Source organism: Penaeus monodon, chromosome 41, assembly GCF_015228065.2.
Source record: "Penaeus monodon isolate SGIC_2016 chromosome 41, NSTDA_Pmon_1, whole genome shotgun sequence".
Taxonomy (NCBI): domain Eukaryota; kingdom Metazoa; phylum Arthropoda; class Malacostraca; order Decapoda; family Penaeidae; genus Penaeus; species Penaeus monodon.
Genome location: NC_051426.1, coordinates 30,274,840 through 30,289,839, shown reverse-complemented (window position 1 = coordinate 30,289,839; position 15,000 = coordinate 30,274,840). Strand labels below are relative to the sequence as shown.

General features: G+C 37.2%; 2 protein-coding genes across 2 annotated transcripts in view; one reads left to right on the top strand and one right to left on the bottom strand.

The window, feature by feature from the left end:
- LOC119598532 (alpha-1,3/1,6-mannosyltransferase ALG2-like) overlaps positions 1-6,604 on the top strand; it is a 72,423-nt gene extending 65,819 nt beyond the window's left edge. Inside the window, 3 exon segments of the mRNA XM_037948156.1 lie at positions 4,558-5,318; positions 5,572-6,328; positions 6,331-6,604. Of these exon segments, the coding sequence (XP_037804084.1) occupies positions 4,558-5,318; positions 5,572-6,328; positions 6,331-6,350 (1,538 nt within the window). The 3' untranslated portion in view covers positions 6,351-6,604.
- A 1,007-nt stretch (positions 6,605-7,611) lies between these two features.
- Positions 7,612-15,000, bottom strand: part of LOC119598648 (syndecan-like) — a gene marked incomplete at its 5' end in the record, with an annotated part of 92,334 nt that continues 84,945 nt past the window's right edge. Inside the window, 1 exon segment of the mRNA XM_037948347.1 lies at positions 7,612-12,785. Coding sequence (XP_037804275.1) covers positions 12,619-12,785 — 167 coding nt within the window.

The following is a 15,000-nucleotide window of genomic DNA, read 5'->3' as shown; positions in this document are numbered from 1 at the left end:
CTTTTTCATTTATGACGTTATCTTTCAAAATATATAACCCCTTTTAAATTTATTTTTTAAAATATTAAAAAATTTAAAGTTATTCAAAACCTTTCATTATGCTGTAAACCAAGACAGCAGAAACGGGAAATTGCACTAAAAATTTTTGATGTTTGAAAAATTGCTTTTTTCCTTTTTTTTGTTTTTTTAAACCCAAAACTCCCCTGTAAAACAGTCTTTTTTCAAACAAATAATGTTTGCACTGTTAGCTTTACAAACAGGCAGTATTGGTTGCCTTTACTTTTAATGATATTTCATACTGTAAGCTTGATACTAATATCCTTATAGAGAGCCTAATATCACAGTGATACTGTCAGTATGATACTTTAAACCTAATACAATAGCTAAGATTGCCAGAGTCTCTTCTTTTAACGGTAGGTTCATGTCTGAGGCTCATATTTTTCACAGAAATGTTTACAAGCAAACCTAAATACTTATTTTAGTGCATCTAGCACCCCTCTATATGCTTTTTTAAAAGATGATTAAAAGGGAGTATAAAAAGTAATTCTCAGTACTAGAAAATCGTGTATGTGCTGCATTCAAATTATGCATTGTGATTTTCTTAGATCTGTATAGTGTTGTTTCTTTTTTTCACTAAAAGAAAGTTGTGTAGCTCTCATCATATTTCTTTTTCTTCTTCTTCTTCTTCTTCTTTTTTATCAGTGAATTATGGTCTGGCACGTGTTGGAGAAATTAGATAAAAATGACCATAGGCTCAATGTAGAACTAGTTCCATGTCCATTTGATTCTAGCCATGTGTCTTTTACTCATATTTCCCTTGATTTTTCCTGGGCAGATACTTAGCAAAAGGTGTGGCCCGCTTTAGGGTGGGAAAACTTCACCTTTTTTTGAGCTCCAAACAGAGTTTTTTGAAGTTTTTTGGAGGGGAAAACCCGGTTTTAAACTAATTTTTACTTTTAGAAATTTTGGCCTTTTAAATTTAAAGAGGGGAGGGGCAAGGGCTTGGGAGCAAGAAAAACAGAAAAGGGAAAACTCGAAGAGGGGAGTTTTGGGGGAAAAACGGGGAGAGTTCCGGAAACGGAAACCCCCACAACTTCCCCATCCCCCCTTTTCCCCCCGTTTATAAACCCATTCACTTTTCAGGAAGGAGAGGGCGAAAACAAGCAGCCGACAGAGGCTATTTTTTTTTAAAATCCCCCAAGGGGCCAGGGCCCAAGCCAGGGGAAAAAATTTTAAAGCAAGGGGAAACAAAAAGAAAAGAGGCGAACACTCCCCCCCTTTGGGGGCAGCAGTTTTTTTTTAACGCCATGGGATAGGATTTTCCTAGATATTTCCCCCAAGTGAAAGGGAAAAAAACGGGCAACGCCCTTTTTTGGGGAAAGGAAAAACCATGGACGAAAAGACAGAAAAAAATATTTCGAAATTTTACAACAATTAATTTTATCATTTTTTAAATTTTTTTGGGGTCTCCCAAGGCAGGATTACAAAGGGGGGGGTATCTATAGCTGGGGCCCTTTTGGGCCCCCCCCCGGGGGGAAAAAGGGGGGAGGGAAAGACAGGGGGGCAAAGTGAAAGAGGGTTTTTTTGGGGGGCGGGGGGTTTTTTTCCCCCCCCCAAGCCCCATTTTTTAGGGGCACCGGCAGGCGGCAAAACGGGGGCGGGACCTTTTTTTGGCCCCCAAACCCATCTAACCCCCGGGGGGCCCCCGGAACGGAGGGCGGCCCTTGCCCACCCGGGGGGCCGAGGTAGAAATCAAGGTGGAAGTTCCTTCCCCAAATGGAAAAAAGCGCTGGCCAAACCCCAACCCTCAAACCAATTGCCGTCTTTGACAGTCTTGAGGCGGGCTCAAAACCACTCACAAACATTTCCCCCTAAAGGGGGGAAATTTTCATATCCCCTTTGAAACTGGACACCCAATTTTGAAAGGAAAAAATTTCTTGGTTTCTTTTCCCCAAGTTTGTAAAAAATTAGGCTTCGGGAACTAGAAGTGGGTTTTTTGGGGAAAAGGTTTTTACTACGGGCATATTCACACGGGGGTTGGTTAAACCGGCCGGGCTTTGGTTCCCGGGGAAAGGGAACTTCACCTCGTTTGGGCCCTACCTACCGCGGGGGAAAGCCCCCCAAAGTCAGCCAGCCCCAAACCCGGGGAAAAATAAGAGGTGACTCGATAAAAACACCGGGGGAAGGAAACGGAAAACCCAAACCGCTCAAAATCGCCAAAAAAACCCTAAAATCCATGTCCCCCAAACCCGTCCTTGGGGGAAAAGGGCGTTTAAAAAAAAAAAAAAAAAAATTTGGGGAAAATACACAGTAAAAGCCTTTTGTGCAAATATGGTGTTGGCTCTTGCTCTGTATTTTTAAAATTTAGAAAAATTTTGGATTTTTTTTCCCAATTTTTCCCCATTGTACTCTAAACTAAACAGTTTTTTTAAAAATTCCCTTTAACCCATCTCAAAGTTTTACCCTGCATTTCCCTTCCTCATAGGTAATAATTTTGTAAAATTTTGGGAAATTAAATCCAAAACCCCTACTGTGGGACTATGTAATCTCTGTACTATATTAGCTCAGATTTAGCCAGAACATCAGGCTACATATTTTACATTAATACTGCTACAGTTATAGTCCAGAATTGATATTTTTACAATTTTTTTTTTTTTTTATCACAATTAATTTTTAGGGCCCCTTTAAAAATTTTCAAATCTGGCTGACCCTTTAAATAAATCGGTCATTTGCTACTGAGGGATATTCCTTGTTAACACAATTTTTGGGTTACTTTACTGACACTTTTCTTTCATTCAGGAGCCTGTTCACACGCTCACTTCAGAGTCACAAAGAGCAAATGCAAAATGAAGGGGTAAAATTGGGTAATAGGGGATGGAAAATTTGAGAGCTGAGGGCATGAAAAATATTACCCTGATAATGTGTATTTCTGTGACTTTTATCATGGAATGCAAGGTGTTAACCAGTGTATTACATATTTTGCTTATAGAGTAAGTATACTTCCAGGTACTATGTTTCTTTTTCACCTGCTCTGTTACTGTTTAGGATTGTTTAATTATATTAAAAGAGTGGCTTATATTTAGAGACTATAGCTTTGGTATGGGATATGATGTGGTAAATTATAGTGTGGCCATGGACTGATATACTGTGTAGTATGTACCATGTTTTAGCATAGATCAAGGGACTGTCTAGTGATAAGGTTATAGGTATCTGGTTTTCCACCCCCAAATAGATGACGCATTGAGATTGTGTGGGTATATTTGTAGACCAAACAATTACAATTTTTTTTAGCTATAGTTCTTTGACTTGCATTTTTTTCTTCCTCTGCTTCTTTTTCTTTTTCTTTTTATTCCTCTTTTTATTCTTTTTATTCCTCTTTTTATTCTTTTTATTCTTTTTATTCTTTTTATTCTTTTTCTTCTTTTTCCTCTTCCTCCTCTTCCTCCTCCTTCCTCCTCTCTCTCTCTCTCTCTCTCTCTCTCTCTCTCTCTCTCTCTCTCTCTCTCTCTCTCTCTCTCTCTCTCTCTCTCTCTCTCTCTCTCTCTCTCTCTCTCTCTCTCTCTCTCTCTCTCTCTCTCTCTCCCTCTGTTTTTGTATTATTATTATTATTATTATTATTATTATTATTATTATTATTATTATTATTATTATAATGAGGGAGAATAACTTGACATTACACAAGAGGACATGAAAAAAAATCTTTGTTTTCCAATTTTGAAATTTCCTTTTAGTTTTTAGGTACATGGTTTCCAAGTAAGGTAATACTTTCCGCCCAAGAAAGCAAAAATTTGCATGTCCATTTCTCACATATTTTCAAAGTAAGAGACAATAGTTTGTTTGCATATGAATGTTTTTTTCCAACAAAAGTCATTTGAAGTTTGCATATATTTCTTTGCTATTTTGACTATTACTTTTTATCTGCAATGCTAATGTTATATATGAAAAGAAAATGTGTACTGTGCAATAAAACTATATGATCAGTGGTTTGGTTTGTTGGATGAAATGAAATGCAAAAAGAACCATTCCAGTGACTCAGTTGATAGATAAATATTATAATTTTACATCTAATTGATACTTTAGGGATAGTGATAAATTCTAATCTTATATTGGTAATACTTTTACCCCATGCAGTAGTCACAATATTTTTCATATGTAATGTATTTTGAATGATTCATTAATAGGTAGGGTAAGTAAACAGACCAATAATTGATGTAATTCACTATGAAAACATTTTCAACAGAAACAGTCAAATGATGGAGGGAGATGGTTAGCTAATGACATACAGCTCATCATAGAGTGTCATTTTATGTGTTGTTTTAGTGTCCTCAATTCTTTCATGTACTCTTTACTTTGAAGACTTCAAACACATGAACAGGCTAACACATATCACCAGGAAGCCACATGCAAGCCATATTTCAAGTACACAATAACTCTTAACATTTATATTTCCTAATCATTTTCTTTGGGTCTCTTGTTTATTTTTTGTTTTCTGTGATCAAGTTTCTTATGACATTCTCTCTTTCTTATTTATTTATTTGTCTTTTCCTCTTTCCCCAGCCATGGTGCGTGTGGTGTTCCTCCACCCAGACCTGGGCATCGGTGGTGCAGAACGCCTCATTGTCGATGCAGCTTTAGCCCTCAAACGCAAAGGTCACCAGGTCACTGTGTTCACCAGCCACCATGATCACAGTCATTGCTTCCCAGAGACTGTTGATGGCCAACTAGAGGTCCATTGTGCAGGTGACTGGCTACCTCGGTCAACCTTTGGCAAGCTCTATGCTCTTTGGGCCTACATAAGGATGATCTACTTGGCACTCTATCTGGTGCTTTTTAGCAAGCTAGAGTATGAGGTGGCCTTCGTGGACCAGGTGGCAGCCTGCATCCCCTTTCTCAGGCTTAAGAGACAGACTAAGGTTGTCTTCTACTGCCACTTCCCTGACCTGCTCTTAGCAATGGGGGGTGAGGAGAGAGTAGGCAGGATGGCCAGGAGAATGGCCAAGGAGGAGGTGGGGGAGAAGGAGGTGGGGGAGAAGGAGGTGGGGGAGAAGGAAATAGAGGAGGAGGAGACAGGAATAAGAAAGAGACAGATTGAAGACACAGAAGGCACGAAAGAAGAGAAGAACAATGAAAAGAAGGATCAGGACAAAGAAGATGAAGACTGGAAGAAAAAGGAGAGCCCGAAGTCCTCCCGTTTAAGGAAATCATACCGCTTCATCCTAGACAAGGTGGAGGAGTGGACAACTGGACAGGCTGATTGCATCCTCGTCAACAGCCATTTTACAGCTGGAGTCTTCAAGGAGACTTTTAAATCACTTAAGGTAATCTTTTGTTGTTTTCTATATCTAGATGTAGTTCCTCGACTTCTTTGTCACACGTGTTCTGACCAAGAATTCTTTTAAGCACCGTTAATAAACTCTGATCATATTTAGGGGTATTTTGCTTTGTGAGTATATAGATATATGTGCTTCTCTATTTTTCTCTCTCTTTTCATATGTCTTCTCTGTATGTCATGCCTCCCTTCCTCTCTTCCCTTTTTGAAAATTAAATATCCTTTATTTTCTTGTGTTGCAGGTAACACCCCAGGTGGTCTACCCATCCCTTGACTTTGAGAAGTTCACACCCTTTGAGTCCCTTTCTCTTGAGGATGTGGGACTGGACAGCATCCTGCCCCAGCTTCCCTCAGAACCCATCCTCTTTCTCTCCCTCAACCGCTTTGAGAGGAAGAAGAACCTACCACTGGCCCTTGAGGCACTCAAGGTCTTACTTGAGGGGGACCTAGGTGACAGTGGCCAAGACCCACAAGATCAGAAAGGAGATATCCTGCCTTCCCTCTCAGACCTCCTTCCCCTCGACCCTAATGTATCCTCAAGGATTCTCCTTGTAGTAGCGGGTGGTTATGATCACCGTGTTCAGGAAAATGTCCAGCATCTGGAAGAGCTTGAGTCACATGCCTCCCGCCTTGGCATCTCTGATCGAGTGGTATTCCTACGGTCACCCCCAGAGCCCCAGAAGGCTGTCCTGCTGCGAGTAGCAAGGGGACTACTGTATACACCAGAAGCTGAGCACTTTGGCATTGTCCCTCTCGAGGCAATGGCCTTAGGGACCCCTGTGCTAGCAGCTGCTGGAGGAGGGCCTCGGGAGACAGTTGTGCACGGGGTTACAGGGTTCCTCCTCCCTCCAGGAGAGGCAGGAGGTTTTGCCAGGGCCATGGGGGTGTTGGCCAGGGATTCCAAGGAGGCGAAGGACATGGGGGCTAAGGGACGGGATAGGGTCCTCCGGGAATTCTCCAGTCAGAAGTTTGAGGAGCAGCTAGACAGGGTGGTGAAGGGGCATGGGAGGGTCAGAAATAACTTGTGTTAGGTACAGTTGGATAAACTGATAGTGAGTGAGGGAGAAAGTAAAATTGGAAACAAAAAAATATTGAGTTGTGGAGCTAAAGACAGAATTTTATAAAATTAAACAATGCCAATGATAAAGCTAGAGAAAATTATTCAGAAAGGAATAAATTGGTAGTCAGAGAGAGGAAGAAAATTAGTGATTGGAAAGAAAAGGGAAAAAAAAAAAAAAAAAAAGGTCTGACTGTGATATATTTGCAAAAGAAAAAGAAAGATAAAATATTTGTATATTTGTATATTTATATATTTATATGATTGTAATAATGACTAAAACTTTATTTTTGCTTTGCATTTGTTATTGTTCTTATTATGATAATTATCACTGTTATCATAGTAGTAATATCAGACAGTAATGTTTTATTATTACTTTCATAATTTTTTTTACCAGTTATTTGCAATATCATTGATATAAATCAATAGCATCATTTATTTTTACTGTTAATTTTTCAGTTATTTTTATTTTATATAGATAAAATCAGTTTTCTTATGATTATTATGATTCATATATATGTATATATTATTCATTGTGTGATTTCAGTATGAAAAATATTAGCAAATAAAGATTATAAACTTGATTTTATTATTTCAATGATCCAGTATGTGGAAAATATACCTGGTGCTGCCTTCCAAAGGACTCTTATCAACATAAACATTCAAGTTCCATGGTGACTGCAATCACAAGATGTTTCAAGTACCAGCCAGGGAGTGGAAGTGTTGCCATCCTGGTGAGTCTCACGGAAAAAGATAGGGAGACAGACAAGACTGACTGACTGACTGACTGATTGCATTCATAAAATTATTGAATTTTGGCACAGCTTCATAGTATTATAATTCCAATTAATTTAAGCTCTTTTCTAAATAGATTTTTCTGGAATGACTTCTGTTACTACTTCAGGAATGAAATCAAGATTGTGGTTAGAAGTGCACCATGGTTTTTCTTGTTTTTGGAAAGATGTATCTGATGAAATATAGATATATATTTTTTCCCCTTTTTTTCAAAAGATAACAATTGTGTAAAGTAAAAAGGAATGAAGGTTAATGATGTTTGGCCTTGAAGTTGTGTGTTTTAGTGAGATACCTTCTGTTGCATCCATAATTGTGAACACTATACTTTAACTAATCAATCATATATCCAGGAATCCTGTAAGAAAACATCTTTTTATTCATGTAATTACCACGTTACAGACAACTTCATTTGGATAATAAAACACAAATATTCCATAAATGATTTATTTTCCAAGGACTACTTACTGAACACGTGTTATTCTAAGGTTGTCAGTCATACAAGTACAAAAGGATCCCGTATAGATGAACAGTCTAGGAAAGGATATCAGTATGAACGTTAATATACAGTTTACAATATGACATTGGGAGCAGGATCTCACATGGGGTGGCGGGCACATGCATCCTGTACTTTAGAAAATACAATCTCAAACTTTTCACATATCTGACTTTACTTTTTTATTGGTCAATTCCATTAGCAAAACAGCCAGTTGCTATGTGATACTTAAAATTGTGTAATATTTTTAAAAATTATTTTCATTAATTTTCTCCTTTCTCTCTTAAACTGTCATATAGTTAAAGTGCACAGGACGTGGTGGGCCCCTCACACAAAGTGGTCACCTGCTGTAAATATGATGAGTTTTGACTGGGGACGACACGTCATTGTGACCCACGCTCTTGTTTTACAAAATACTATACACATTTGCAAGCTGAGTCAGCCAACATGGGCTTCCTCCTTTCTTTTTTTCTCATCACACGCATAAAATTCTCTAATGTGATTCACAATAAATGGGGATATAATTAAAGGGAAAAAATTGTAATGCAAATCTAACTGTGTGACCAAATTAGTCTCTTTCTTTCCTTTTACCTTTTTTTTTTTTTTTTTTTTTTTTTTGAGCCACTGAATGCCAAAGTTGGCTGACACAACTGCAAGACGACTCCCTCAGCAATACAACACCATGATGAACACTTCCTGTGTCCTGTAAGCTTGATCATTTTTCTCTGCCATGGGGTTTTTCTCTTCCACCAATTGATAATCAAATATTGGCTACTGAAATTGTACCAACCTCCACCAGTTATGCACATGTTAATGGTAACATTCCTTTATACAAAATTTCAATACAAAATGGATACATACAATTGTCTACAGTTAATGCAAAATACAAAAAGAGAACTACGCCCACCTGTGTACACAATGATGATTAAAACTGGTGTTTTCACAGCAGAAGTAATAATAATTATAATAACAGTGATAATAATAATAATAATCATAATAACCATAATAATCATAATTACAATACCATTAATTGTACGAAAACATAAGAATGATTTCATTACACTTCAAAAAGAGCTAAACCTAAAACAGGTGCTTGTGGAGCTGAGTGAGTCACGGCTGCAGGTCCCCAGTTAACAATCTCTCTGACAGGATCACTTATGTCCATGCAAGCTGTAAGTCACTGGCAAGGGCTACTACCTCTGCAGCATCCTGCCCTGTGACATGCATGGAAGGACAGTGTGATCCTTACAGTGACCTGCAGGGGATGCGCTGTTCGTTTATTGGTCTATCTCACCATCTTTGTACACATAACAGTTTGGATATAATAGAATCCTGCCAAGTTTTCTTCCTTTTTTTTCTTTTTCCTTACTTCTTTAATTTTTATTTCTCTTCTAAGGTGAATTTGTGAAACATTCTTCTATTTCCAGGGTGTTGGGGGAGATGGGGAGGAAAGATGAAATGGTCCAACCAAACAAACAACAAAAAAAATAAAACAAAAAAGGAAAAAAAGAAGAAGAAAAAAGAAAAACTGACAGATTCTCTATGTTGGATATTTAAAGGTGAGAACACTGAAGGAATCGGTGATTGGTTTAAACTCTTTCTCTGACAAATTGGGATAAGAAGAAGAAGAAAAACAAAGCCCTCAGTGATGATACCAAATAAAAAAAAAAAATTATATATATATATTTATATGTATATATATATATATAAAGAATTTCAGTTATTATGAACTTGAATATTATACTTCCTGAGAGCTTCTGGTTTCTATAAATATAATTTTGTTTTTAATCACCATGACATCAACCTAATCCCATAGCGCCACAAATTACAATCAATTAAAGTTATCCGTCCTGACAATTAATTCACCTTTTTGACTGGCTATTAACCCTAAGAATCCAGAAGCTTAAAAACAATAAAGATTAGCAATAAAAACAGATTAATTGGAAAAAATCTTAAATAATATGCATAAAGAGGAGACCATATACTATGAACTCTTGGCACACTTTATTTATGAAAAAACTCTCCCCCGGTAAAGCCCTGGCTAAATCTAGAGGTTCGGATTGGACTGGAATAGACATATTAAAAAAGTTGTGCAGTACAACGTAATGATAATGTGACTGCTAGTTAATTGGTTAGTCAAGAGTATACATACAATGAATCTTAGGCAGACGCAGTATATACACATGCACAGGGTATGTAGCTTGGTATATATACTGGTAACCAAGGGGACAACTTATTATAAAAGTGATAAAATAGATTGTGTGTGAGCGTGAGTACAAGTCTTGGCCCAGGAGCTTTTCCTTGCACAGTGCAATTTGTCAACTGGGATTTGCCAATTACATATCATCTTTTATCTACTGGTTCAAGTTACTTAGATGTTGTTTTTTTATAATTTTATATCAGAAATACAACCGATATTTTCTTTTCTTTTTCCCTTCATTCATTTTCTTTTCTTTTATTATTATTTTTTTTACCTTCATTCCCTATTTCTCTAAGGTGAGCAAGTTTTCTTTCTCAAAGAACTACAAATACAACTTTTTTTTTGTTCTTTTTTTTTTTACTGTTCATCACATTTATGGTTACTAGTTGCAAAAAAAAAAAGCTCTTCCTGGATTAATTCATCATTGTTAATTATTCCTCACAAAAACTGATGTTGGATTTTGATGGAACTGTCAAAAGTTCACATCAGAACACCCTGCCCCACATGCTGGCTGTCTGAAAATGATAGGGTGGGTCTGCAACTGTTACCACAGTATAAATGCATTACTCTAGGTCTCCGACGGTAATCCTCACTGTCACCGTTGTCTACTCTAGCTGTGTAGTCCCTTCTCATTATATCCATAAAATAATTTGATTAAATGATAATTCCTCCAACCTTAAATATTAAAAAATATAATACATACTACACAATTGTAACCCACACATCAAAAAAATAATTCTTCAGTTTGGTGCACAGCTTATACAAGCACACATACATTGATTTTTCTTTTTTCAAAAAGATTTGATCACTGATGATGTGCAGGTGAAGTACAAACTGCCTGGATGTAGTATAATATTCATTGCCATTTTGAAGTTTCAGTGTCAGAAATCCTATGAAAAGTATGATGTTTTAATTGCAAGATTCTACGTTCCTTCACCATGTACACTCATCACTGCCTAGCACTTCAATGAATAATTTGTCATCAGATGTGATATTATTATTCACTTACAAAAAAGGAAAAAAAAGAAAAGAAATCAAAACACCAATGAGCATCATCATAATCAGCTTCTGTCAGAACTAAAAAAATAATCTTATAAATGTGAACTCCAATATAACTTCACGTTTTTTCATTTTCTCTTTTTTTCTCTGTTAAGCAAACCCCAAAGAACCTGTGTGTAAAATGGAGAGTGAAGTTTGCCCAGGCCCAATGCAGACAGCTTACAGCCAAGGAGAAGCCTATTCCTAAGATGGACTTACCAAGGCAATCCCTCATCTGTATAAAGTACCCGAGTCCTTTGCACCTCCATTTGTGCTCTCACACTACAAGCAACCGACCTAAATTTAACTACTGTGCTGATTATGAAGATTGAACAGTGACGTTTATTATTTTTTTTATCAATTCTTAAAAGAGTATGAAAAAAGCTCTAAAATAATTATCTTTTTTTCTTCCCTAATGACCCCCATGTCATATTCCATATGACACAAAAAGTCGTAACCATCACATATAAGGAGAAAAGATCACTATAGAAAGGCAGGATTTTTTTGTTCTAATCAGACCATTGTTTTCAACACCACATTTTTCTTGAGTTTATTTTTGGAAATACAAATATTTCTCATCGTCTATACAAACATTCTTTAAAAAAAAAAAGTAAAGTCTTGATTATCTTTCACATCAAATGATGTAACCAACTTTCAGTTCAAGAGTAAAAATAAAAAAGAACAAATTCACAAAGGTTACTAGACATTAGTTTCTGTCTATATGGCAAAATTAAAACTTTCTGGAATCCAAACAAAAATAGTAATAAAATCTACCTTTCTTGGATTTGTAGCATGATGTTGCATATTTTTTACAAGAGCAGACTACATCTCCAAGTTATTTTTAACAAAGAAAAAAAAAAAAAAAAAGTACAATATTCATACAATGCTTAACTGAAGGGATATTTTTTTCTTTATCTTTTTTTGTGCACAAAACTGAAAAAATAAGTTCCAATTCCTCACTCTGGTCCTGTTTTATTTTTGCAATATTTTTTTTTTCTTTTTTTTTTCTTTTTTTTAGCTCTTGCACCGTTTCAAGGACCAAATGTTTCGAAAAAGGAAAAAAACATTGCACCAAAGCCTCTTAAAAAAAAAAGACGTTACAGAGCCAAAAGAAAAAAAAAAAAATCTGTACATATTTTAGATGTTACACACAACTTTGAAGGAGGAATGGGAAAATATTTACAATCAGAATTCCTATGTAACCAACCTGCTGAAGCCTATTTACCTGCTAGGTTCCTTTTTAGGATACTTTCTGTCTTCCGGGACTTGAAAAAAAGTAGGAAAACATTCACACATGTAGATTTTCCCCTTTTCCTTGTATCATAAAAAAAGGTAAAAATAAAACAAAACAAAAAAATATAAAGACATAAGCTGATATGAGATTTCTCCCATAAGCTCATCATCCCCTACATGGCAGAGGTCAGGAGAGACATCACTGCACCCCCCTTGATAAAATGGGGAGAGGTGTGATGGCTGGTGGCAGCATTTCTCTCCGCATCCCTTCTTTCCTTTCTCCTCGAAAGATGTTGCAGGTTGCGAGGACGAGAGAGCGAGGGGCAAGAGAACATCCTCTCACCCTCCTCCTCTGTCAATATCCCAAGCTTGTTAAAACGTACAAAATAAGGCCTAAAGATGAAAATAAATGTGAAAATCCCTCATCCTTCGCTCTACGTCTTATCTCTCTGTCTTCCTCGGAAGACTCGAGCTTAGGCATAGATCTCCTTGTCGTTTGGAGAATATGACGAGGTGAGAGGCATCCTCTTGGGCTCATCCAGGGGATAGGAGCCCTCGTCCTTCTTCCTCATGCGGTACACAATGAACATGACGAGCAGGATGGCGCAGAGGAGGCCAACCACAGCTCCACCAATAAATGCTGCAAAGGTAAAGGTCACATTAGTTACATATTCAGAAAACATTAGTTACATTCTTAGAAAACTAATGTATTATATGTTTAAAAAATCATGGTAATAATAATATATATATTCTTGAGGATACATCACAGGTATAATTACGCAACTTTTAAAAACTACCAGGCCATGATTTAAATATGAACAGAAATTTTATATTATGATATTAAAAACAACAGGATTTGCATAAAACAATATTACCACAAAATGACCACAATAAAGATCAATCCCCTACATATTCAGAGCTGGAATTGCATTATTATACATTATACACTGATATACACACCCTTCGTATTCCCCTCCTCTAAATGCCTCAATTTATCATCAGGAAGTCCAAAACACTGGTACATCCCCTTCATCTTTAACCCAGTGCCGACAAGCATGGCATGTGCGTACATGCCCACTTTATTAATTGTTTTTACACATAGAGGGCTACACTTGTACTGAGTCACCAATGTGCCAATTACGAGTACTGGCTGTCTCGCCCGTTTGCCCTTTCCTTGATTTACGAAAATATTTTACATTATCTTATTTTACTGTTACTAATGTTTAAAACATTATAGTAATTATAATGTCTATTATATAAAATTAACACCACTGATATTCATAGCATTAGTAAAAAAATATGTTTTTCCTGCCAATTCAAGGAAAGGTGAAACCAGGTAAGGTCACAAGGTCTACTAATTGACTCCTTTGTGGCTAAGCACTAGCAGAGTCATCTATGTGCAGAAACATTTCACAAAAAAATTTAAATGAGCACAGCATTTTCCCCAGCAGCATTGGGTTAATATAAAAGCATAAAAAAAAAAATATTAGTAACAGTCTAACTTCCAAGATTCTGTAAAGTATTACTGTAGTGTGCCTCCGGCAAATTCAAATGTGGGTGGAAAACAAACTTAATCAAAGGCAAGTAAAACCATAAAAAATATATATTCTCCTTGCCTCAGAATCACGAGATGACTTTTTTTTTTCTTACATTCTTTTTTTCTTTTTTTGTGTGTGTGTGTCTTAGAAACTTCTTGTAACTTTTTGTTACAAATTCTTAGGTTATGGGAAGGTATAATGAGGTAATTTTTGACATAAAACCTTCTGGGTATGAACTTTAACTCCAACTTTTATCTGTCTTCTTGTTACTGTCTGTCCCCAAGTGAGTCATCTGTTCTTTTTAATTCCCTTCACTGTCTGTGTAGTTTAATGATGTTTGCATGATCAGTTTCTACATTTACTGATCAAGCCATTAGTCTATTTGTCTATCTATTAGCCTTGTCTGTTTGCTTACAGTACGCATTATCCATCAGCCCAACTAAACCCTTTCCCTCCCTCTCACTCTCTTTTTGCACCTTCTCTTCATTTGGTTCTCTCCCTCTTGCCTCACTCACATCTATTCCATCATCTCCTTTCTTTCCCATTCCTCCTCATTCTCATTTACCCTCATATAAGTATATACCATCTCTCTACTTTCCTCCCCTTCACTCTTACTAACTCTTGACTGTTCTAGGTCCCTACCCTCTTCCTCTCTTTCTTCATCTTTCTCTCCCCCTCCCTCCCTTCCTTCTTTCCTTCCTTCCCTCCTCTCTTAGGCCTCCTTTACCCCCTTCCTTCCTGTTTTTCTCTCCATCCACTCCCTCTCTCCCCCCATTCATCCTTCCTTCCTTCTCTCCTTCCCCTTCCTCCTCCCTTCGTATCTCCTGGACCAAGGGATGGAGGGATCATGCTGGATTTGCCATTCCATATTATTCAGGTCCACAAGAACTCCTTTTCACCTGAGGATCTTACCTGGACTCTTATATTAATTAAGATCACAATACTTGTACCCTTAATTTGGGTGGGCTGTGTGTTGAATTCTTTTGGTGTGTCTGTGCTTGTTTCTTTGTTGTTCGTGGTGGTGGTGGTGGTGGTGGTGGTAGTGTGTGTGTGTGTGTGTGTATGTGTATGTATATGTGTGTGTGTGTGTGTGTGTGTGTGTGTGTGTGTGTGTGTGTGTGTGTGTGTGTTTGTGTGTGTGTTTGTGTGTGTTTGTGTGTGTTTGTGTGTTTGTTTGTTTGTTTGTATGTGTGTGTTTGTGTGTTTGTATGTTTGTGTGTTTGTGCGTGCGTGCGTACGTGCGTGCGTGCGGGTGTGCGTGCGCGACACACTTCCCTTCCTTCTCTTCCCCTCCCTCCTTTTCGTTACCCTCCTCCT